This window comes from Ixodes scapularis, unplaced genomic scaffold, assembly GCF_016920785.2.
Source record: "Ixodes scapularis isolate PalLabHiFi unplaced genomic scaffold, ASM1692078v2 PGA_scaffold10__122_contigs__length_95168666, whole genome shotgun sequence".
Classification (NCBI taxonomy): domain Eukaryota; kingdom Metazoa; phylum Arthropoda; class Arachnida; order Ixodida; family Ixodidae; genus Ixodes; species Ixodes scapularis.
Window position 1 is genome coordinate 12,374,438 of NW_024609836.1, and position 26,101 is coordinate 12,400,538.

General features: G+C 47.7%; 1 protein-coding gene and 1 pseudogene across 1 annotated transcript; both read right to left on the reverse strand.

The window, feature by feature from the left end:
* Positions 1 to 10,276: 10,276 nt before the first annotated feature.
* LOC115322894 lies at positions 10,277 to 10,456 on the reverse strand (annotated as a pseudogene).
* On the reverse strand, positions 10,439 to 15,363 carry LOC115322874. Its single transcript, XM_040205524.3, has 2 exons — positions 14,106 to 15,363; positions 10,439 to 11,440 (listed from the first exon to the last, which is right to left on the reverse strand). The coding sequence occupies exons 1-2, from the start codon at positions 15,232 to 15,234 to the stop codon at positions 10,545 to 10,547; spliced, it is 2,025 nt and encodes a 674-aa protein (XP_040061458.3). The 5' UTR covers positions 15,235 to 15,363; the 3' UTR covers positions 10,439 to 10,544.
* Positions 15,364 to 26,101: the final 10,738 nt, after the last annotated feature.

Below are 26,101 nucleotides of genomic sequence, written 5' to 3' on the forward strand. Positions count from 1 at the left end.
CGCAGAGCCGGAAGACGACATCTGGTGTCAATGCAAGGCATGCCTCTGCCACCAAGGGACGTGGGGAGGCGGAGCACTGCCCCGGTGACAAGCTCCGTGCCCCTGCTCCAAGAAAACCGAAAGAGGCAAGTGGACATCCGTTTAGTATAACGGGGACGGGGGAGAGCAATATGGGCAGTGAAACACAGTTGTTCGCAGAAGACTACATTCACCAAGTAGGCCCGGTTCTGGAGCGATAGCGTTAACACTTACGCTGCTGAGACCTGGCGCTCAATACCTGTGGCCACGACTTCCCACGTGCGCGGCGCTACACCACGGCAGTCAAAGATCACTCCGAGAACGCGGAGCTCGGTCACAACCGGGATGCCAGCCGGCAAGGCGAGAGGATGGGTTCCGTGAAAGACAAATGCCCTACTCTTGGATCGGTTCAACTGCGCACCAGAGAAAGTGCCATACTCCGAGAAGAGCTGCATAGCAGTTTCGAAACTGTCACAGTCGCGAACAGACAGGCCAACGTCGTCTGCGTAGGCGCTGACCACAATGGATTCTTGGCCCGGTAGCGGAAAACCTTTTATATCCATGCTGGACGACAGTGCAGCTTCTCTTCCGCGGCTACACGGCATCCCGGCTTGGAAGTTTGCGTCGCCTGGATTGGCTGGCTCTGCAGTATCGCCCGCCGCCGTTGGCGCTATAAGAAGAAGAGTTCTTTCAACACGCATCATTTGGCAGCCGCGACGGCACCTGGCACGTCTTCCTAAGACAACGCTCCTTTGCAGGTTCGTATTTTACTTCGGAGATTTATGTTTGTGTCTTCGCAAAACTGCCGTCGCTGCTGCCACTTGTGTGTTTTCTGTAACAAGGTGTGCATTGTAACAATGACGAAAGACCTTACGAAACTTTTTGCGGAGCTTAGAGATGAAATGAAAAACGAATGGAAATTGATGAGAGAGACACTAGAGAGAGACTTCCGCAATGAAATTCGTGAACTCCGTACCGATATACGGGAAATGAAGTCCAGTATGGATTTCATAAATGCAGAATTCGAAGGTATCGAGAGGAAGCTTGAAAGTGGAGCTACGGTTGATAACGAACTAAAAAAAGAAAACGAAGAGCTGAAAGCTAGGTGTCTAGCACTTGAAAAAGAAATGAAAGCAAGCCAAATGAGCATTGTACAATGCGAGCAACACTCACGCGCGTACAACCTTGAAATTAAAGGGGTACCAGTAATCGCCAACGAAAATCTGAACGAAACGCTGCGTCAGCTCGGAGAAGCAATCGGCGAACCGATTGATACAGCGGACGTCGAAATGTGTCATCGAGTCCGCACACGAGAGCGCGGAAAGCAAAACATTGTCGTGCAATTCATGCGCAGGGAAAAGCGCGACAGGGTGCTTGCAAAAGCCCGATCAAAACGAATCACGAACGAAGACCTGGGACTTTCCGCAGACTCACCCGTTTTTATAAACGAACATTTGTGCCCAACTTTGAAAAAATTGCTTGGTAAGACTATTGCCAAAAAACGCGATGCCGGCTGGAAATTTGCATGGGTAAGAAATGGGAAGATCCTAGCCCGCAAATCAGAAACTACCGACTTTGTATCGATTGAACACGAAGACGATCTCCTAAAGATTTGTTAAAAGTAAAAATTCACGGATATGGTATGACTGCATTTTGATCATTCGAAATGGCAGTAGCTGACTTGTTTTTACCAGAGGATATCTGTAAGGATGTAAATAAAAAGAAGTGTCACCTTTTGAAACTGTTCCACTTGAATGTTAGATCGGCTATATCTAAGTCTGACGATCTCATGTTTCTTTTTCAATCGTTTCAATGCACGTTTGACGCGATAATGTTCACTGAAACCTGGTACCAAGACGAAGCAGATTTTTTTATTCTTCCCCACTATCAACATTTTTGTCATAACCGGGCATCCGGACTTGGGGGTGGTGTCGCCATGCTAATAGCAAACCATGACTGTGAAATTATTGAAGACTATACGTTGGTTACAGATGATTACGAAGTACTGTGCGTAAAATATAATCTTAACATTTTTTCGGTTGTATATCGCCCACCAAGTGGCAATGTCGCGAAGTTTTTTGCTTTTCTAGACAGGTTACTATGTTATGCAAACGAATGCAAGTATTATCTCTTTTTAGGCGGAGATTTAAATATTAATCTTTTAGAGGAAACCCCCAGCACTGCTGAATTAATGTTGTTGTTAACGGCAAATAGCTTCTCGAATGTTATAACTTACCCGACTCGCATTACAGCTTCTACATCAACATTAATTGATTTGTTTATTACAAACTATGAAAAGGAAAAGGTCAAGGCTGGTGTAATAGCCTCAGATATAAGTGACCATTTGTTCATATTTATGCTAGTCAGCACAACACGTGAACCACGTAAGCAAGACACAACTACAATAACATTCCAAAATATTACACCAGCCACACTAGACATGTTTCGAAATAAGCTAATTAACACAAGTTGGGAAGATGTATTCCATACTGGTAACGCGGATAGTGCCTATAACAAGTTCATAAAAAAGTTTAAACATATATATTTTGACTGTTTTCCAAATAAAACCGTAAAACTTGCTCGAAAAGGACGGAAGCCTTGGATGACATCGGCACTCTTAAAAAAAAATACCTAGGAAATACGAACTTTATCATTTATTCCATGCGACTCGAGACGAAATAGTGCTAGCCCAATTTAGAGACTACAGAAATAAATTAACTACTGAAATTAAAAGAACTAAAAATAATTATTATTCTAGTATTTTTGATGGCGACTGCCTAAAAAAGGCCGACATACTATGGAAACGTATAAAGAGCGTTTTTAATACCTCGGGCAGATTAAATCCGATTGACAATATAGAACATAATGGTGAAGTTCTTAATGGATCGAATCTTGCAAATGTATTCAAAAATTTTTTTGTTAATATAGGTAGCAGCTACTATAACCCAGAAGCGTCAAAAAATATCAACTCCAGAATCGCTCTTTATATTCCCAACGGATGAAAGTGAGGTCTTTTCCTCTATCATGTGTATCAATAATAGTCGGAGCCGTGATGCAGACGATCTACAAATTAGACCAGTAAAATACGTAATAGATATCATTGCCCCATGCCTAACTTTTATATACAACCTCGCCCTATCATCTGGTACTTTTCCGCAAAGCATGCAAGTTGCGAAAGTTGTAGCTTTGTTTAAAACTGGAAACAAAAAAGTGAAAGCCGTTTACAACTCCCTGTAACGCCGAATTAGAGCGCAGCTCTTGAGGAGGAGGAGGGGAGGGTACTGGGGGGGGGGGGGGTGAAGTGACCTGAAGGAGGGGTCACGTGACCTCTGGGGGTCACGTGTCCTTGAGGTGACCTTGGGGGTCACGTGACGATGCCGATGATGTCATCAGTGACGTCACTGATGACATCACCAGTGACGATGACGATGCGGACTCCGATGACGTCATCAGCGATGATGACGATGACGATGCGGATGTCAGTGACGTCATCAGTGACGTCACTGATGACGTCGTCCGTGATGATGACGATGACAATGCGGATACCGGTGACGTCATCAGTGACGTCACTGATGACGACATTACTGATGATGACGATGCGGATGCCGGTGAGGTCATCAGTGACGTCACTGATGACGTCATCAGTGATGATGACGATGACGATGCGGATACCGGTGACGTCATCAGTGACGATGACGTCATCGGGGAGGTCACGTGACCTCGGCGGGGGTCACGTGACCCTGGGGTGGTCACGTGACCTCGGGGGGGGGGGGCACGTGACCTCGGGGTCACGTGACTTTGGGTGTCACGTGACCTTGGAGGTCACGTGACCCTGGGGGTGGGGTCACGTGACCTTGGGTGACCTTCAGGGTCACGTGACCTTGGGTCGACCTTGGGGGTCGCTTGACCTTGGGGTGACCTTGGTTACGCCGACGCCGACAGCGACGCCGACGCCGTTCAAGCCGGGAACGGGCCCCTAAGGGCTGCGCTCTAAAACGAATTAGGGAATTATCGGCCTATGTCTATACTTCCAGTATTTTCGAAAGGTTTAGAAAAAATAATTCACTCGCGGATTGTAAATTTTGTGACAAACATTCTCTTATAACAGACTATCAATTTGGCTTCCGGAGAAATCGGTCTACAGAGGCAGCATTATTAGTTCAGAAAGAATGTATACTTAGAAACTTCGAAGAAAAGAAATTGACGCTTGGAATATTTATAGATTTCAGCAAAGCTTTTGATTGCATTAATCACACTATTTTGCTAGAACAACTCTTTGATTACGGTATTCGAGATCTTCCGCTTGCACTTATAAAATCATATCTGCAATATCGCTCTCAGTTTGTGGTAATTACTGACCAAAAATCAACCCTTTCAAACATATTGTCAGGAGTTCCACAAGGAAGTATCTTAGGGCCCCTTCTTTGTATACTATATATTAATGACTTAGTAAACATTGATCCAAACTGCAAATATATCATGTATGCGGATGACACTAGCATATTGTTTTCAGCCAGTTGTGAGCAGAGCCTAAGAAATAAAGCCAATGCATTTCTTTTAAAGTTGAAGGCATGGTCAGAAATAAATTGCTTAAACATTAATGTGTCAAAAACAAAAGCAGTCATGTTCCGATTACCTGGTTCGGGTGAGAGACTTTCCACACCCCTCAACTTTGGATCTTTAAATATTGAGTTTGTACACAGTATTAAAACGCCTGGAATTATTTTTTCTGAAACCTTGCTATGGAATAATCACATTAAATATCTTTGTGCTAAATTTGGAAAGGTAGTAGGAATTATGAATAAACATAGACATGTTCTTCCCATGAGTGTAAAAAGGGTGCTATACAATTCATTATTCTATTCCCATTTATGCTATTGTAACTTGGTCTGGGGCAATACATCGATGTCAAATTTAAATGCGATACATTTACTCCAGAAAAAGGTCGTAAGAATAATTGCAAACGTTCCTTACATACATCCAACACAACCATTGTTTAAAATTTACAAATTCTTAACATACATCAAATGCATGATTATCGACTGACACTTTCGTATAAGTATGCGGCACATGGACGTAACGATATAATTTTTGAACTCGCTGATTTAAAAAAAAAAGTTACTATTACTCATCTAGACATCGCCAGCCTTGGCAGATTCCGAAATGCTGAACCAATTATGGTAAGCAGAAAATGAGCTACACGTTACCTATGTTATTAAATGATTATTTTATTCGGAATGTAGATGTTATTCAGCTTTCGAAGAATAATATCCTCGAATTGTTTTTTCTTAAATCTTGATCGTACATATGTTACTTATGATCATATACAAATGCTCAAAAAATGAAATGTTCATTGTAAATACATTTATGTGTCGTGTCGCAGCTGCTGAATGGGGGGTCCGGAGCTTCGTCAAGCTGCGTTCATGCTGCTTTTTCTCTGGCGTCCCATTCACCCCATGTATCTGTGGTGATGAATAAAGTTATTATTATTATTATATACCAAGGGTGACAGAGGGCACCCTTGTCGCACTCCTCGGGAAACGGGGAAGGCGCAAGGAGCCAACCATTAACCAGAAGTTGGCTGGTCAGTCCGCTATATAATGACCTGAGAAGGCTGACAAAATCTGAAGGAAAACCAAGAGCAGCTAAGACTTCGAACAGAAAATGGTGTTCGACCCGGTCAAAGGCCTTGGCCTAGTCAAGCGAAACAAAAAACCCCGACGCCCTGGTGGAGTGGGCGTACGTGAAAGTGTCACGGGTGAGATTCAGCGAGGAAAAAAATGCTGCGGTCAGGTACAGAGCATGTCTGGGCTATGCTTACTATGTACGGTAGGACCGACCTAAGGCGCGAAGCTAACAGAGATGCTACGAGCTTATAGCCCACGTTAAAGAGTGTGATAAATCTCCATGCTGCAGAGTCGGACGGTGATCCGCCTTTGGGCAGAAGAACCACATGGCCGCAGCGGAAAAAAGGATTGACTTCTCCACTCTCTAGGAATTGGTTCACGATCTGGACAAGAGGACCTGCGAGGATGTTCCAGAACGCCACGCAAAACGCCGCTGGTAAGCCATCGGGCCCGGGAGCTGACCCGACTTTCATTGCCTGGAGGAGTTCAAACAATTCCTCACGATAGCTGGGCGCGTTAAAGTGCTATTCACGGAGTCAGGACAAGTAGGCAAGTTACCGCAGAAGAGGCGAACCTGTTCCATAAAATTCTGCACAGACACGGTGGTCTCTGAACGAAACAGAGTGGAGAAAAACCGATGGAAAAACTCGCTGATATCACGAGGGTCCTCCGAAATGTTTCAATCTGCGAGGCGGACGTTCGGGACGAACGACAGTTTGTCTTCTCCGGCGCGTAAGGTGCGGAGGCATCGCAGCACTTCCGGATTGTCTGAGGGCTGACCTTGGAGCTGTTGTGTCGCAGTGCTTCGGCAGGATGTGTGCAGAAGATGTTGATAGCGGTCGCGAAGGACTGTACGGTGCTCGGACATCAAGTGGGTGCATCCCCCCCACGTTGCACGGCGCGTATGCGACGGATAGTCTCGTTGAGGGTCTGTGTCACTCTGCGCCGAAACAGCTTCCCTGAAATCGTTGCCTGAAAACGGCAAACGGATTGAACAACCTCCCACCGCGCAGGTGACACTGGCTCGGTTAGCAGTGACGTTTGGATTGAGTGGCGAAGGCTGGAGAGAGCTAATTCATCTCTCAGGAGCGAGGTGTCCGAACGCCACGTGTCGCCGCGCGGGTGCAAAAAAACCGAACGAGTCAAAAACTGTGGACACAGGCCGATGATCCGAAACGTAGCCTGCGGCTGCGGGAAAGGAGAGGACGGCGCATCGAACGAGACGTGACGCGAGAGAGGGCGGCACGTAGACGTGATCTAGGCGGCTCGACGAAGTGCCGCGTGACCACGTGGCCACGTACAAGGAGCCATGCAACTCAAGCCACACGTCGCGCAGACTGTGGATGCCGAGCAACCGGACTAGTTCACGGGCGTTTGAGGTGGAACGCCCACAACCCGGGCCGCGAACATCTCAGGCAGAGTTAACTACACAATTAAAATTTCCGCAAAGATAGAAAAACCCGTCCTCAGGCACATACTACATCAGGTTTTTGAAAAAGACGCAAGACGCCGTGTGGTGGTTAGGCGCGTAAACGCTGATCGCGCTGAATTCGGCGTTGCCAACAAAAAAACTGTATACTAGGACTCGTCCACCAGGATCACCCGTTGAAAAAGCTCCTCGCAAAAAGGCACGGCGGAAAATTAAAACTCCAACGCCGCACGATCGTGACGAGGCAAAAGAAAAATAACAGGGGATCGAAAAGCGTTCTTTGAACTTCTTTACATCCTGAGCAGAAAAAAAAATTTGTGTCTTGTAGAAAAAGCAAATCGCAGTGCTGTGACTGTGCGAAGTGATTTACTTCCCTCTGCGTATCAGGACTGCGGAAACCTTGCACATTTAGAGTGATAACGTGCAAGCCTATTATGAAAGGGGAGTAAAGAAAACTGTAACATTGTCCGCCGACAAGTTAGAAAACGAGAGGGTCGGAACTGTCGGACTCATTTGTGCTGAGTCCGCGACGCTTCTTCACTGCGTTCTCGGCGTGTGGTGTCTCTTGTCCACTGCTGGCTGTTGAAAGGCCGCCTTTGACGTCGGAGCGAGACCAGGCCATCGTATCGTCATCGGTGGAATCTTCGGCGGGCGCCGGGTCCACGTTTGGGTCACCCATGGCAAGAACGCCAGACGCCGAAGCCGCATTCGGGTCGCTCGGGGTTGGAGATGTCGACGACGGGTCTAGGTTCGCCGTGCACGTGGGGTGAGACGCCGGGCCTGCTGGCATGGGGGGCGGCTTTCCCTGGCGAGGAGCCACGTTGGCCGTCTCGTCGATGACAAGGCGGTCTGAATCTGAGCTCAGGGCGTCGGAGCCCACGTCAGGGGAGCCCAGGGTAGCGGCCGCATCTGAGGGGGCGTCCTGGATTTGGGCGCTTGCAGTAGCCTCCACCGACGATGAACTAGGTGCTGAGTCCCGAACAGGCGGGGGAGGGTCGCGGTGTGCGACAGAAGGGTCGGAGTCTTCCTGAAGATGAACAGGTGGGCGTGCGGCTCCTGGTGTAGGCAAGGCCGGCCAAAGGTCCTGGGACGAGTGCGTTGCCGCAGCTTACGACTTCCGCTGTGTGCAGTCGATCGTTGCGTGGACGTGACCGCACCGAAGACAAGGGGTGGTGCACCCTGCGGTGGGGTGACCAAAAACACCGCACCAGTCGCAGCGTGGGGTCTTGCAGGCCGGGCCAATATGTCCCCCTTGCCAGATGACGGACTGGCAGCACAACACTTTGATCTTAGCCAAAAGGCCGAGAAGCGTTCCCAGTATTCCCTACGGATCCCCAATATAATAATAATAATAATAATAGTTTTATTTCTCATCAATGATGAAGGGGAGGCCGGAGACAAAAGCTGCAAAGGAACAGCTTGACGAGTCTCCGGACCCCTACAGTGGCAAGACAGACGGCAGCAAGAACAACGAACAAGTTATAAAACAGGGAAGGGAAATAAAGATAGAAATACAGTGGCTTGACAGTCATTCATGATTACATTTTTAGCATGGACAGTAAAAATTTCACATGTATTCAGTTAAGTAAGTTGAGTAAAAACAGTAGGGTGTGTTTGAGCATTTGTTTACCATAATTTGTTCTGTGAGGGATCATCTTCCAATACTCAGTGTGACGAGTGGGATACGCCTGAATATTTTTGGTCAGTGCTGAAAGTTCAGCTAGAAAGCGATAATTCCTTTTTTTCTTCGTTTTTAAAACTAACGCTCAACCTGTAATTATATAAATTATGTGCAGTAATAATTGCAAAGTGCGTAAAGAAGTCTGCAGTATGAGAGTCATACGGAGCGTTACATGTAATTTTGATTATTTTAATTTAAAGTAAAAATATCTTACCTAAATTTGTTGAACTGGTCGTGCCCCATACGAGGTGACAATAACTTACGTATGAGTAGAAAAAGGAGTTGTATATAAGTAGTCGCACAGAAATTGGCAAGAGAGAGCGATTTTGATTAACCAACCCGACGACACAAGATAACTTACTGATAACGTGATTTACGTGGCAGTCCCACGACATGTTTTCAAAAAAAAAAAGAACGCCGACCGTTTGAGAAGAACACACAATGTCAATAGGTGACGCGTTTAAGATAAGGCTAGTATTGTACAAAACTTCTTTATATTTAGGACGAAATATAATGGCTTTCGTTTTGCTTGTGTTAATTTTCAGCGAGTTTTCATTTGCCCATGCATTTAATTTTGATAATGTTTTATTTGCAGGATTGATAAGTAAGTTTGGCTCGTCGGCAGAAAAAAAAATAAGCTCGTATCGTCAGCATACGTCACAAGTTTAGCTTCTTTATCAATGTTAACTATATCATTCACATATATGTTGAATAGGAGCGGACCTAATATACTACCCCGGGGAACACCGGAAGCAATTGGTTTGACCCAAAGAAGAAAAACCACTTAAATGCACATATTGGTGTCTATGTTTTAAGTATGAACTCAAAAGCGTCAACACGACCGCGAAAACCATAACGTTGAAGTTTTTGAAGTAGGATACTATGGTTTAAACAATCGAAGGCTTTGGTGAAATCTATAAATATTCCTACAACTAGCTTTCTATTCTAAAAGTTCTCCAAAATAAATTCTTTTTGTACTAAAAGTGCTGTTTCCATGGAAAGATGTTTTCTAAAGCTCAATTATGCAGAGTTTAGCACGCCACGCCTATCAGAAAATGAACTTAATCGGTTATGCAATATTTTTTCGAAAACTTTAGAAAAGGCAGGTAAAATAGAAATAGAACGATAATTGCCCATGTCATTTGTAACACCTTTTTTTATGTATCACTGATACTTCGGCTAATTGCATTCTTTTTGGGAATACACCTGTCTCGATAGCAATATTAAAAAATATGTGTTAGTGGTGGGGATCCGTAGGCGGCTCTACCCCGTTCGGATCGTGTGCTCCATTCCGGATCTGGTCAACTGATCCCGGCGCGCTCCAAAGCGCCCAGTGGAATTCGCCATAACTTAACCGGAACCACAAGCAGCTTATGCTTAATGCCGCTAGGAGCGCTAGCTGTCACTGGCCTATCTGGGCCGCTGGAGCCTATGGGAGTGTCCGCTCTTTACCTTGCGTTAATTACTCTCTTCTACTTCAGGTGCTAGAGTCTCATTTTAGATTGAAATATTTGTTCCCGAAGGAACTGGGCCGATCCCTGCTCTAGTGCAATACAGGGCCGACCCTGGCAGGTTCCGGGCAAGCCCGGAGTACCCCACCTGGTTGTAAAAATAAAGTTAATATCGAGGACCCATATAGGGCCCCTATCAGATATTAAGCTGATAAGAACAGATACTGGAAAGAAAAGTTTATTTACATATTTACAAAGATCTTGGCACAACAGCCACACCTCTGACAAGAGTGCTAAGATTTGGTGGCACGCAGGCCACACTTCACCACTGATTTGTGTCACATTCCGTGCAGAACCGGAGTAGGCCGCAGCAAAATTCTGTTGTTATTAACGTGGAAAAACCGCGAGTGCCACCGTCTCAGGAACTCTTGCCCCCCAAGCGTCCACAGTTGTGTCTCCAGATAGTCCGCAGCTTTCTCTCTTAAAGTTCGAAGCATGGGGAACAGAGGCCTAAACCGGCGGCGTTGGACCACGGCGCGACACCTAAACTCCCACAAGACTTCGCGCGTTAAAATTTCTAAAAGTCTAGCGAAACGGTTGGGTCGTCTCTGCGTGAGCAGGCGCACCCCGAAGGCCCGTGCCACTAGTGTCCAGAACGTCCTGGCGACAACACAGCCGACGAGGGCATGCTCATTGGATTCGATAGAAGGGCAGTTGGGGCAGCTGTCGGTAGCGGCAACTCCCCAGTTTGCTAGTCGGTCTCTCGTTGGTAGGACCCCCCACCCAAATTTCCAGCCAGTATCGGCTGCCTGCGCAGGGACGTCCGTAGAAACAAGGCTCTCCCAGGACACCTGGGAGCTACGCGACTGGTGCGCCAGAGACACCTCTGAGGCACAAAGCGACTCGCAAGCACGGGATACTGGTAGCTGTTGAATGTGAGCGCCGGGTAACTCTTGGGTCACCCGGCGCTGCGTCGCAACGACCGCAACGTAATGCGGCAGAGGTGTCTCCGCCGCCGGAGCCAGGTTCCCCAGTCCCCGAGGCACGAGCGTCCGGCGCAAATGACCCAACCAGTACAGCATTAGAGTACGGCCGATATAGTCTACGTCCTCCAAGATATCTAACACGCAGCGGAGGGCCAATACCTGCGCAAACGTACTGAGACACGGAATGCTCAGGCCGCCACTGGACCGCGGTAGACGCAGCGCCGGTCTGGCAACGAGCTCAGTCTTCCCTTGCCATACAAAAGAAAACAATAAAGAGGTCATACGTCGGGTAAAAACAGCAGGAGGAAGTGCCACCCGCGACACGTACCAGAGCTTGGCGCAGATTACACTTTTGATCAAAAAAGCTTTGTCACTAAGCGATAATTCGAACTCTGACGCCAGCCGGACTTGTGTTCGAGCTTCACCGAAGACCTCATCCCAAGCCAGGGGTGACACTCCCTCGCGCGAGAAAGGTACGCCTAGTACATGAACAGTTTGGACAAACGGTATAACACCAAGTGAAGAACGCGGGAACGAACCAAAAGACAAAGCTTGGCTTTTCCTGGGGTTCAATTGAGCCCCAGACAGCGCGGAGTAGTTTGAAAAGATACGATCTACTGCCAGAAAACTGTCACTGTCGCGCAAAAATAAAGAAACATCATCAGCATACGCTGAGACAGAAACTGTACTTAGCCCCGGAAGCGGGAAACCCCGAACATTTTCGCTTGTGTGAATTCTACGAAGCAAAGGATCGATACACAAAACAAAAAGCAGTGGCGATAACGGGCAGCCCTGACGCACTCCTCTCGTTACGGGGAAAGCCGCTGTCAGGCGCCCGTTTACTAAAAGCTCACTAGACATGTTTGAGTACAAACTTTCTAACAAATTTATAAACAGACCAGAAAATCTAAACCTAGCTAAGACACAAAAGAGGTAATTGTGCTCAACTCTGTCAAAAGCTTTGGCTTGATCAAGAGAAATGAAACAACCGTTAAGAGATCTTGAACACGCGTATGCAAAAAGGTCCCTCGTTAAAGTTAAAGAAGAAAAGATCGTGCGCCCGGGGACGCTGCACGTCTGAAACGGACTAATGATCACGGGCAAAATATCGCGAAGTCGCTTACTTAACAGACTGGTTAGTATCTTGTAATCCGCGTTTAATAGCGTGATTGGCCGCCACGATTGAGGATCGGAGCCAGAAACTCCCGTCTTAGGGATTAAAATAACTCGTCCAATTTTAAAGGAATTGGGGGCGTAGCCCGAAACTAGGAATGTATTAATAACCTTGATTAGCGCGTCGCCCAAAACATCCCAAAACTTGGAGTAAAATTCCGTAGGCAAGCCATCCGGACCCGGGGCCGAGCCGGTCTTCATGGCACGCAAAACGTCCACCACCTCCTGACGGGTGGCGGGACGCACCAACCTCTCGCTCATCTCAGTCGGAACGTCGGGGAGGTCCCCACAAAACTGACTTACGCCCGCGGCAAATTCACAAGGGGTATCGCTTTGAGCTGAAGCGTACAAGCGAGAGAAATACTCCCGGAAAACGGCGTCTATGTCATCCTGCCTGGATGACACACTGCCGTCCGGCAGGACCACCTCCGAAACCCGCGTAGAGGCCCCGCCCCTCCCACCAGACACGCGCAAATACCTCAGAACCTCGGGGTCGGACACAGGTCTGCCCCTCAGAAATTGGGCACTGGCGGTTCGAGAGTTGTACCTAAGTACACGGCTGTAGCGCGCCCGAAGCACGCTCAGGTACTCTTGCATGAGCAAGGTCCCTGTCCCACCCCGCTGAACAATGCGCATCCGCCTTATCAGGTCGTTCAGAGTTGCGGTTTGGCGAGCTCTACGGCTTCTGCCAGCCGAGGCCAGCAAGGCCTGCCAGGCGGCTTTCAGGCCGTCCCACTGGGTGGGGTCGAAGGGTTGTTGACTCAGAGTTTCTGCGATGCTGCTACGCAGTTCAGCAACGGAAGACGGATCCCGGAGGAGGTTCACGTCCATGCGCCACAGGGCGCTTCTTCCAGCCCGGTACTCGGGAACCGCCAGTGCCACGAGCAGTGCGCGGTGGTCTGAGATAAACCGCGTGCCAGGCGGGAGGGGCACGATCTCGCACCGGGTCACAGGGAACGGGAAGTTCGCGGGGAGGTAAGCCCTATCCAGACGGCTGTAGGAGCCACGACGCGCCCAGGTGTACCCAAAGACGTTAGGGTTTTTAACCTCCCAGGCGTCCACTAACTGAAACTGACGAATAAGGCGGTCTAATTCTTTTGCGTTCCATGTCGAGCGGCCCCAGCCCCGCCCCTGGACGTCTTGGAAAGAATTAATGACGCAGTTGAAATCCCCGAGAAGAATAAAAGGATGGCCCTCTAAAAGAAACACGTCTAGCGATGCGAAAAAGGAATGTGAAAACGCTGGTTGAGCAGGCGCATAAACGTTGATAACGCGTACCGGTTGCGAACCGAGATAAAGATCGAGACAGATAACGCGGCCGTCTAGGTCGAAAGTGCAAAAACTACTGGTGAATAAGCACGGTCGAAAAAAAATCACGCCCACACCCGTGCAGCGCGACGAACTGTAAGAAAAATAACAAGGAAAAGAAAAACGAGCTTTAAAATCTTTGACATCGCGAGCACCGTAGAAGTTAGTTTCTTGTACAAAAAGAAGGTCACAGCCTAAACCACGGGCGAAATGAACAACTTCACGTTGCTTATCCTCATTCCGGAAACCCTGGACGTTGAGGGATAAGATGCGAAGGGCCATTACAAAGAGAAAAAACACAAACATGGTCGAAAGAAAAAGACTGGAACGCGACATAGAATTAGTGACGAGTAAGGCCTCTTAGTTACGGGGGTTGGCGTCCAATGACGGGACGGTCTATCAAACTCAGACGTCGAACCTTTTTCTTCGTACCCGTCAAGCGTATGGGGCCAGGTCCAGAGTCTGACGAGGAGGGGGGGCCTCTTTTGGCTGCTTGGTCCAGCACCGGGAAGCTGACGGAGTCGCTCTCTGACGGCGACGACTCCATGCTTTCCGTGTTGTCGGTGGCAGATTCCACGGGAGTTCGTGGCCTCACGCCTGGGTCGCTTGTCGAGGAGGAGGCAGTGGCTACTCCGGTTTGGGCTTCTGGGCTTGCGGGCGACTCACTTTCTGCCGACTCGTCGATGACAAGGGGGGGGAGGGACTCCGCTTCCGAGTTGGGGTCGTCGCGCCCGCTGGCCTCCGAAGGCGCAGCTGGTGGTACCTGGGGAGCGTCCGGTTGGGTCACGCCGGCGGTCGGGTGGGTCTCTGCAGGCTGGGGTGGAGCACCTGGAGTGCTGTCGGGCGGGTCGGGTGCCGTCAGTGGAGGGGGCCTAGGATCCGAAGGACCCTCGTCACGAATCACTGCCGAGTAACTCCGGCGCTGCGTGCAATCCGTGGTGGCGTGGTTGTGACCGCAACGCTTGCACGGGGCATTACAGCCGTCAGTGCTATGGCCGAAGACGCCGCACCGGTCGCAGCGTGGTGTGCGACAAGCGGCTCCAAAGTGGCCCTCCAGGCCGCAGCGGGCACAGACTTTCTTCATTCCTCGGTATTCGCACATCACACGGTGCCCTCCTACGCTGACGAAGTTCGGTACGGGCGTCTTCATCTCCATGCGGAGGACTCGCGTGCCGGTGAAAAGCTTTGGCCGATCTTTGTAGGTCAGGTGGGAAATGGCGAGCACCTTCCCGTAAGAACTGAAGACTGCTTGGAGGGCGTCGTCGGGGACGTAGGGAGGGAGCCGGAAGACCGTCACGTGGATGATACGCGGTCCCACTTGTTCGAGCGGGACCACGACGTTTCGAAGCAGCAGGTGGCCCTGCGCTACCATCTTGTCTGCAGCTGCCGTCGAACCGACTGCAGCCAGGAACTTCATTGCACCGAAGTGTTGCAAGTGCGTCAAACTGTCCTCACCAACGAGGCCATACAAGCTGTCGATTATTTCATCAACAGGAACTTCGGCGGGTGCCGAGAACACGAAAGACTGAGCCTTCGGCGGGACCTGGGATGACGGCGGCATCTTCCGTGGCAGTAGGGTGGGGCCCCGGTGACGCGCGACTGAGGGACGCGGGCCACAGGGAGACGATTCTTGCGCAGAAACTGTCGACGAACTCGAAACTCGATCGTAGCCAAAAGGCCGAGAAGCGATGCCCAAAAATGATGTCTTTTTTCGAACCCACGTCAGACGCGAAATCGACATACTCGGTGGGGAGGTAAGTGAACAGGAAACTAGCACGCCTCCAATAATGGGTAAGGCCCCGAGTTTTACAAGCATTTGTGTAGAATACGGTGTTATTTCGATCTCTTACAGCGAAGCTGAAATATAGAGAACCGCAGATTGAATATTGAAACTAAAGCAAATGTGCAGGCGAGCTGGTCAATAATCCCCGCTCCCACTCAGGGGGAGGGGTAGGGAGACGTGCCGTCATTTCCAATGCGTTTCCCTCCCCTCTCACAAGGAGTTTAAAAGGCGTGGATAGGGCATGACATAATTCGTATGAAGCCTAGTCATAAAAAAAACGAGAGGCCTAGCGCAAGTGACGTGACAACAATATTTTTTTTTTTTTTTTTTTGCGGGGCAGCTGGGCCAGCTGGGCGGCAAAACGAAAGTGTGTATAGCGTCGCGCGTCGCCGTGATGAGGCTTTCCTGTGAGAGCGGCTGCAAAAATCGCACCGTTTGGTCTTCCGCGGGCAGTTTGTTTCACCGGTATGGCCCCTGTACATTACATTAGGAACAATGAGATAGACACTGAAGACACTGGACATATCCTTAGCACATTCCGGCACTGCTTTTACCAACGAGCTTCCAGATGAATAGGACTGACATCATCTGCCGATTGTCTTGTTTGAAGCACAAATCCCAGCATCCAAGCACTGGCCATGCCCAATTTGTTAGAAACCAGAAATTGTAAACAGCATTCTCACGTGATAATCTTTCATTAATTGGGGCGATGGGGGCATTCTCTCGCAGCCCTGGTCACACCATGTGCCCTTGTGACGTGGAATTGCTTTGGATACACAAACTGGAACAGTACGGTCAGACTTTTCAATGGGGACCTGCTAAGAAAAACATGCAGTTACGTAATAAATTTGTTTGAGGCACTAGCCATCAGGTCCCTATTTGAATGCCATGCACAGCTGTATGGTGTTAAGCGCCGTTCACACATATCCAACCGGGTAAGACCGAGAGAGACCACACCGGTTTTTAAGCCTCTTGCGACGTCTTATAGACCAGCTCCGCTGCAGCGCATTTAGTCCTAAGACGTCGCAAGAGGCTTAAGAGGATATAGCAGTAGAATTTCATCTCCGATAGTAACTTTTTCAAAATCCAAATGGCACTGGGGGTGAAGCCTTTCCACTCAACTGGTTACGCGATATAGTTCTACTTCCAAATAAAAATAAAGAAAAAGCTCGACTTCTTGTACCGGTTATCAGCGGACGCTTGACCCTGAAAGCCCCCCACTTGAAGGAACCATGAAATGACCTTTTTACTTTTGCCAGATAACGTTTCCATTAAACTGTCAATGTTTACTGAATACCGAACAGGCATCCGTTTTCGTCTCGGTTTATTAACTTCTACACCAAAAATTAATGAAATATCGACTTTTTCTTTCTCTCCAAATGACCGCAAAACAAGCCGCGCCGTAATTTTGACGGTCGTGACGTACCCTGTTTCCGGAACCGGAAGTTCTCTCGGCAGTAGGACAATGGAAGTTGGCGGCGTGGAGTTAGCGGTGTGCCGGTAGGTTTTACTGAGCTGATGGCGCCGATGTCACCGATGTATTTTCTGAATCGGTGCCTCTCATCGCCATGATAGCCATGGACACATCGCAGCTGAGCGAGATTCAATTAGATATGTTGCGCTACAGCGACAGTATGGGACTAGTCCCATACGCCGGTATGCCTGTTGGGAAGTGCGGCGAGTCTTCCGGTGAAGACTCCAGAAGTCAACCCAACTGTCACTGTTGGTAAAAGGCGGCTTGTGTCAGTCGTTTGCAAAGCGACGTAGATAGAGGCAAATGGCCGCGGCGTTTTTCGCGGCCTCAGAGATGCAGGAGCGAGCCGACGTTAAAAAAAAGATACGTTTGAACTACGAGAGTGTCAGCAAGAGGCACGTAAATCCCTGCTCAAACTCGTTGCGGACGCGCGCGTTTGATGGAAGTGCTGTATTCGAGCTGTTGGTAAGCGCTTCGGGACCGATCTTTTACGATTGCAACTCGATACTGACGCGACACTCGGCAAAGGAAGGTGGTTTGACCGGCATCGCACGTAGCTGCCACGAACTGTTATAGCTCGACAGTGACATCCAGTTTGTCAGAATAAAAATGTCATACTAATAACAAACTGTACATACCGTGTTACGAAGGTAATCCATATGGCGTTTATTTGAGGTATCACACAAAACAAGAAAATAGAATTGACGATAGTCCCTTTTCGACGACAGTGTTCGTCAACACTGCCTCGGAAAACAAGGGGAAGAGATTGAGACCTTACCGCTTAATCTAAAATTGAGGTCAGCGATCAAAATACGGGAAGGATCCACGAGGGTCGCGCGGGCATATTGCATTCAGCACGCCAGCCGGTCGTGGGCAGACGGTCGTGGTCAAGCGCCGTTGAAAGCAACGCTGCGCCGGAGTTGGAGTGCCTGCTTCGGAGTGCCTGCTAGGCCTATCTGCCGAGCTCGCTTGGTCGCGGATCGGTCAGTTTATAGCCGTTCTGGCTTTTCTCGGGTGTTTGTGGATCCAGCGTTCGTGTTCGTCGTGGTCTGTTTCAAGTACTTTTTTGTTGCAGCTTGAAGTCGGGGCGCGCGAGAAAAAAGCGCGAGACACATGGACGGCAGAATCGTCCCATCCGACTTCCGAACCGACAGTCCGAACGCCGCTCCGAATTGCCGCACGCGACAGTTTGAGACACACGCTTCCGACCTTACATGCGACACGACGATCCGTTCGGCTCCGCCCAGGACCCAGCAGATCCAAGCGTTCCAGCGGACTCCGGAGGTCATCTCTGGTTCCATATTGACGGTTCAACTCGCACGAGCGAAATTACGAGCTCGTGCATTCTTTGCTGGGTCCATCTTTCTCAAATGGGTCAGTCAGCGGGATCCACGCGTCCGGCTTCCCCTCGCCTGTCCCGTTATCGCGTTCACTTCGCCCGCCAGACTCAGTGCGTCATCATGACGTTCGCGCTGGCTGCGCTGTCATTGGTTGGACGCATCCGACAATCCGTCCGCCGTGCGAAACTATCTGACGCTTTGGACGCGCACGTCGGATCGCCGATCCGACGCCTGAAATGACCAAATTTTTCGGATTGCCGGATCGGACGTCGGATCGGATGGATTTTTCGCGCATGTGTCTTGCGCTAAACACGTAGAAACATAACCGTTCCTTGATTGTCGCGGCCAAGTAACTGAGCCCAAGGCTGTCGGCCCATCGGCCCTACCGCCCCTGCTTCGTTTATCGCACGATAGATGGCGCTTGGCTCTCAGCATTATCAAATTTGGTAATTTTCGTCGCATCTCTAATTATGCTACAAACTATGAATCTGAATATTATTTAACAAAACTTTTAGGAAACATTCGCCGGCTATTTATTGTTTACGATCGCGGTGCTGGTGAGGTAGGCTCTTACCCAATAGGCGACGTGGATTCGGCTGACGTGCAGCGATTCCGCGGATGCATTGCAGTGAAAAGGCAGAGAGCTTTCGAAGGAAAGAAGGCGCAATAGAGTCCAGTTTTTTTTTAAAGTTTTATAGCGAATAATGTTTTTGGCTCCCTATTTTTTTTGTGTGTTTTTGTGTTGTTGTTTTTTTTCACACCTTTTACGACGTGCGGTGTATAAAATTCGATTTCAGAATCGTCTCGCGCGTTTTTCTGAAAAAAAAAAAAGCAGATCGCAATATTGCGCCTGGGCAAACTGCACAAACTCGCGTTGTTTGTCCGGGGAGCGAAAACCCTGAACATTCAGAGTAATCACGTGCAGGTCCAAAAAAAGAAATAAATAAAGACAAAACGGCATGGTCACGGGATAGGCTAAATGGTGTGTCTAGAGGATTCCGAGTCAAGAGGTCCAACGAGTCAAAAGATCCAACGCGTCAAAAGATCCATCATTGGACCTTCTGACTCGTTGGACCTTTTGACTCGTTGGACCTCTTGACTCGCCGTGGATCTTTTGACTCGTTGGACCTCTCGACTCGTTGGACCTCTTGACCCACATTGGATCTTTTGACTCGTGTTGGGCGAGTCAAAAGATCCAACGAGTCAAAAGATCCATTATTGGACCTTTTAACTTGCTGGACCTCTTGACTTCCTGTCCGATAACGGGGAAAAGAGGGGGGGGGGGGGGGGGGGGGGTGAAGGGCTTCGAAGAAAGTTGGAACAAAAACAGCAGGAAAAGAAAGAAAAGCCAAACAGCGATGAATGACGGCTTTTGGGTGGCTAGGAGGGGGTGACGGTCACTGCACTGCAACGAGTTGGGATCCCGCGAATAATAACAAAGCAAAAAAAAAAAAAAAAACAGAGGATGATGGGAGAAGATGATGCAGTGGCCTCGCGAACGACAGGTTTTGGCATCCTAAATCGGTGGCAACGTCACGGCGTTGTGCGTTTTCCATTTCAATCGGCTAGTGATCAACGTAATCTCTTCGTGCTGTTTGCTTGACTACCGCAGGAATTTCCCAAAAATTTTGCACGCTGTACTAGCTTGAAAGTCACTACACAAATGCACACGCGCACACTAAAAGTGCAAAGCCATGAGGCAGTCTGCGATTGATTGGACTAGCCGGTAATAGCATGCACAAAAAAGTCGACGCACGCCATGAACCTGTTTTCAGCTCGTAGCGTCGGCTGCACTGTAGCTTTAGTAGAACGTAGTCTAAACGTGGTTGATAATATTTTTTTATAATTTCGAATTGCGGTGCAAGAAATGCGGTGCAATGGTGGTGCAAGAAAAAATATCCACTTGATAGACATTATCATAAACATACTACATATTTTTAGTGGCGTGCGTGCAGTCATGTATGGCTACTGCGTGATGCACGTTAAAGACCACAGGCTTGTAGTGGTACTGCACTGTCAAAATTTCTCGTCTACAGCGTAAACAAGTGTCGCCGCGATCCTCAAAAGCAAACCGACCTGACACTGAATAAACACAAACCTCAAATATATTTTTCGTGATTGCGTGTTATGCAACAACGTCTTTGTGTGTCACCATATTTAATTCTGACGTAGTCAGGATAGAGGAAATACGACCTTTTTTTTTTTTTCAATTAGCGTTCTGTCAACATTTCTTCTGTTATTTATTTTTTGTTTTTTTTTTGAAAATTAGCCTTCTATCGGAATTATTTATTTTATTTTCGTCGGGCAACGCCTAACGTGTTACCCGATGTTATAATATTTTAAAAATATATTCTGCTAGTGAAGGGCAGAATGACCGCATGCGCATAAGCCATCACAGCATACTTCAGTTTAGTCAGCGTATTTCACTTGAGTCAACACTCGATTCTTAGATTCGCAGGTGAGATTTTCTCAGCAACTGACAGTTTGGCGGTGAGCTTTTCTCCGATGAGCTTTTCTCCAGTGAGCTTATCTCCGGTGAGCTTATCTGCGGTGAGCTTTTCTCCGGTGAGGTTTGCTCCGCCGCCCCGCAGGTGGCACAGCGGCACATCTTTGATAAACCATTATTATCTACCCGAGAGTCTACTGATCTTGAAAATGGTGCCTATTGACAACATCTACTGAATAGACTTATTGCTAAATTACCCAAGCATCAAGGGGAATGCACGGAATGGTGTTCCAGGCGCCGCACGTGCTGTCGTCTGCAGCAGTAACTGTTCTAAAGCAAAAACCTAAAACAAATGGTATCTTGCACGCGCGTTCCTCAACGCTTTATTTTGGTTATTTACTTCGAATCTTTTATACGAGGAAGGCGTGCGCGTGCGGCGTTGCGAGCGTAGAGTTTTTGGTTACGCACACGAAAAATCCACAAAACCCTGGCCATAAAAAGCTTCGCTTAAAAAGCTCGCCGTTTACTATCTCTCCGGACATAATAAGGTCACCGATTTTTAGGTCCTGGATAACTTTGTTTACACACATCGCCACTCAGATCGTTTTTTCGCCTGCCTTTTTTGTTTAGATGTTGGCAATTTGTCTATTGTCTGCTTGCTAGCCCGCTAATTATTCGTGACTCCAGGAAAATCGAAGTCACCTCAAGACAAAGGTGACGCGTTTTGAAAGCAGCTGCTCTCGTCGCGGTTGTATGCTCGTTCTGCTTCGTCTTCGATGACGATATTGCTGTAGTAGCCGGGCTAGTGGTGCTTCCGCGACGATGAAAAAGAAGCATCTCGGCGCGAACAGACAGAACGAGACACCACGAGCTGGGAGATTCGGCGACCGAGCGGCCCGGCGGCTACATCGAGCGACGCCCAGGACAGTTTCATTTCTTTTGTAAATATTGTACTGTAGCAGCCGAGCTAGTGGTGCTTCCTTGCTTTAGGGAAAAAAAGTCACGGTTCAGCGAAACCACAACAAAATGAGGAGAATCCCCTCCGGCCCTGCCCTAGCCGCGGAGAAATCGCGAAGAAGAAAGGGGACTAATCCCCTTTTTTCCTGCAACCGCTTGTGCCGGCCAAGAAAATACGCGCGTGACGTGAACTGAGTGAAAGATTTATAGCAAGTTGAATAAGTACCTGCTCAATTTGAGGGTACATTTTTTTTAATGTTGTCGGGAAAGCGTGAGCAGACGCGTCAAAAAACTCATATTCTTGACTTTTGTCACGCAAAGTTTTAGTGGCGCATCTACCCGAAGCAAAGAAAAGCGCTCTCTCCCCACTTCCCAAAGCCAGCGACACAAAACCGGTCTCTGGGTAACCCCTTCAGGCCCGTTTTCCGGCCGCCAACAGGGAAACGGTGCGAAGTTCAGCGGCGCGTCAAACTTAAATCTGTCTCACTTTTTTTTTTTTTTTCAACAAAAACTACGGCACTTAGTAAAAAAATGTTTTCTGATATTTAATGTTCAACGTCTCCTTGCACTAGGGGAAAACTGGTGAGGAGCTTTTCGCGACCCCCTTGCAATATTGCGCGGCAGTTCTCGAGTAATTGGCCCTCTTGACCCGCATTGGATCTTTTGACTCGCGTCCTGCCGAGTCAAGAGGTACAACGAGTCAAAAGATTCATTATTGGACCTTCTGACTCGTTGGACCATTTGACTCGCCGTGGATCTTTTGACTCGTTGGACCTCTTGACCCGTTGGACCTCTTGGCTCGCCGTGGATCTTTTGACTCGATGGATCTCTTGACTCGTTGGACCTCTTGACCCACATTGGATCTTTTGACTCGTGTCTGGCGAGTCAAAAGATCCAACGAGTCAAAAGATCCATTATTGGACCTTTTGACTCGTTGGATCTTTTGACTCGTTGGATCTCTTGACCAGAAGCGTGTCTAGAGTACGCTTATGGTCAAGAGGTCCAGCGAGTCAAAAGGTCCAACGAATCAAGAGGTCTACCCCTGACCACAAAGACTTAAGACTTTGTGGTCAGGGGTAGAAGAGAGAAGGCACACAGGTTCCCAACAAACGAATGTTGCTATAAGCTTGACAGTTTATAACAACAATGATTTCCGGTGTTTACAAATTCAGTGCCCAGCATGCGAACACCACAGTCCAACGCGCCCGCATCTGTCACTTCAGAAACCAAGCAAATCACGGGTCATACGCACGAACACTGATTACGTCACCGGTCAGGGGCGATGTATCAAAGCCGTGTTCGTGAGATCCCCCCTGCCATATGGAAGTCTTCACAGCTCAACTTTTTGCTCTTTTTTCGACATTTTCTTTTCCGCCTTTATTGTTAGCATCTCTGTTTTCTGTTTTTTTAATGCGTGAGCATTACCTGGCTCAGTCAGCGAAGAAGCCGTCGGCAAAATCCGTCGTCAAAATCCGCGGCTTGTCCAACACAATCCAACATAAAAAAACTCTGGTTACGGGATATCTTTGGTCACGTGATCTCTCTGGTCACGTGACCTCCCTGGTTACGTGAGCAGGAAACCATCCCCTCCTCAGTTTGGAACCTAGGCCCTCTTGATTGCGCAACTAGCGCGCTATCCGTTGTGGAAACAACTCGGGAAAAGGTAGTGCTCGCGCATTCTCACATCGTAAGAGAAAACTTAGGTGCCTCATAGTTTTTTTTTTCTTTATTGCCTGTACTTATTTCACACCCCTTGCCTGTACATATATAACACCAAGAGATGCAACGAGTCAAGCTATCTAATATGGGACCTCTTGACGCGTTGGACCTCTTGACATATCGAGGCACCAGTCAAGAGATCCAATATGGGTCAAGAGGTCCAACGCGTCGAGAGGTCCAACGAGTCAAGAGATCCACGGCGAGTCAAGAGGTCCAACGCGTCAGGAGGTCTAACGCGTCAAGAGGTCCAATGTTGGACCTCTTGACTCGTTGGACCTTTTGACGCGTTGAACCTCTTGACTCGGAATCATGTGTGTGTTTTTTTTTTGTTTTTTTTTACAATTAACTTGAAAAAAAAAAAAAGAATGTTGTCCATCGGTCCATCGAGCCTTATTTTTATCTTCTCTGTTTATAATTATATTGCTATTAATGGCTGGTTGTGACGGTTACTGACTGTTTGACCTATTTGAATGATTTTAGACAATACAACTACTGCATAGCTATTTTCGAAAAGTAGATAGATACTATTTGGCATAATGTATATGTATTTGAGTGTTAAATGGGGGGGGGGGGGGGGGCAATGATTTTCGGACTTCGGTCAAAAATTTGTGGAAGTTTCCCTCTGACTCCTCTGAAGCAAAGAACAGAAAACCGATTTCGCCTGCGTGTCCTAGTTGTTGTAAAAAAAAGAGATAAAGAGTGGCATTTCTGGCACCCCTCAACTCACTCGCAGCCTTCAGGGTCACACCTGGTCTCCCTCCTATTGACGTAACTCGGGGTGCCGTGTAGCTTCCCGTGTGCTCGCTCGGAGGACGAGGACACTTTCTGTCCCTCTCTCTGCTCACACTAGAGGGCGTTACGCTGCAGCTTAGAGCCGAGCAAGGTCACGTAATCTTTTCGCTGTAGTTCCCTCGGCTGCCACTTGCGGCAGCCGGTGGGGAAAAAAGCTCGACTTTTGCTTTGCGATTATGCAGCGAAATCGAGACATTTTTTAATAAAGGAGATGTTTTCTCCATCCTCCGGGACCCAATGAAGAACGTAAATATGACGAGATGCTACATGATTTTAAACCTGAGACTCGGACAGAAAAGAAAACACAACAGAAGGTAGAAAAAGAAGAGGAAACGTTGCCTCCTCTTTTTCTACTTTCTGTTGTGTTCTCTTTTCTGCCCCAGTCTCAGGTTCACAATCATGTTCATCTTACACCAGCTCGCCTGCACTCTGACTATTTTTACGAGATGCTAATTCGTTTAATCCTAAAATCGTTGCACCCCCCTTTATATAGTAAATAGTGCCTGGCGACATATTTTGGATTTGTAGAACTTAGTATTTGTGTTCCAGTCTCTGTGTTCTAGGACACGTTTATGCCATTTCTACGGAAGTGCCTCTCAAATTGTCGGGATAAAAAAATACAGATATACCTCAGCCTCCCATCTCGCGTTTAGCCTTCCCTTCCATGCATCTCAGTATTTGTGATCGCAAATACTTCCTTGGGTAACTTTGGCCAGTCCCGGGTTCTTGTATGTTCTATTAAAAATATGATGCGCTACTGTTTTATGCCTTAGTTTTTATTCATTGAGTTCACCGAATCACTAAAGAGGTAAATAACACAACATGGGAAGAAGCTCAAATATGATGGGAGGGCGTCTTTAAACGAGCCCAAATTACGTCACTTGGCGTCAAATAGAGTGCTGCAGATGAATGCGAGCATTGTTCGTGCTTTTGAGTAAGCCGTTGGCTTACTCAAAAGCACGAAGCAGCCACAAATACTTATGCTAGCGGGATGTTACTCCTTTACTGCTCTTTATTTTTGGGAATGCTGTGGAATAAACCATAAAACGGAACATTTCATGATTAAGCATTCTTGACAGGAATTACCTAACAGTTGTCTGTCGATATCATTTATTTTCTGTTGAAATTACGCGATGTGTTAGTCGGGTGGAATTGTAAGATGGTGGGTTAGCTGCTCAGTCATTTTTAGAAAATTGGGTCATAGAGTTTGAAGTCGATTGAAGAACTGTTCGGTCGGAAAGCTCGTCGATCTCTGAAGCCGATAGATCTAGTACGTCCACTGCTAGGCCACGGCGAATAGAAAAATGACTAAATTTACATGCCATGCTGCGCCAGGGCAAACTGTCTCTTCAAATCCTTGGAAGCCCAAGGACTTCAAAATATCAAGGAAGCTATTTTGACGGGATGTGAACAAATTTCAATAATTACTACAACTTTTAAAAATAATGTCAGAAATATTAAAAAAAATAAACTTCAGTTATTTTGACGTCGAACGCCCTGAGAGTGCTTTAGTGAGATAGTAGACGTCGAAATAGTTAATAACTAGGGATGGGCAAAATACATGCAAATATTATCGAAATACAAATACAAAATACTTCGTCAGAAATGAATTTAATTACAAATCTAATTACATTTCCAAAAAAAGCATTTAAGTACAATATACAAATACAACCAAATGTATTTGGTCTTCTCCAAATACTTTTCCAAATACATTCCTCAAGATTTGCGTTAGCAACTTCAGGGCACCTGCAACGGGTTTCTTTGTATTTCATTTTAATTTTCCATCGCACACTCGGGAGTTAGTGTGCGAGGCTCTAGTAACGTAATAGAAATATAATCACAAAAAAATGTAATCAGCTTGGACGTAAAAAGTGAAAAAAGTAGAGAACTTCAAGCAGCTTTTTTTGCCGATTACAT

Coding starts and splice junctions, on each gene's coding strand:
- LOC115322874 (XM_040205524.3), bottom strand. CDS start 15,234: ATGCCGCCGTCATCCCAGGTCCCGCCGAAGGCTCAGTCTTTCGTGTTC. Junction 11,441..14,105: donor TGGCCCCATACGCTTGACGG/GTACGAAGAAAA, acceptor TTGTATGGCAAG/GGAAGACTGAGCTCGTTGCC.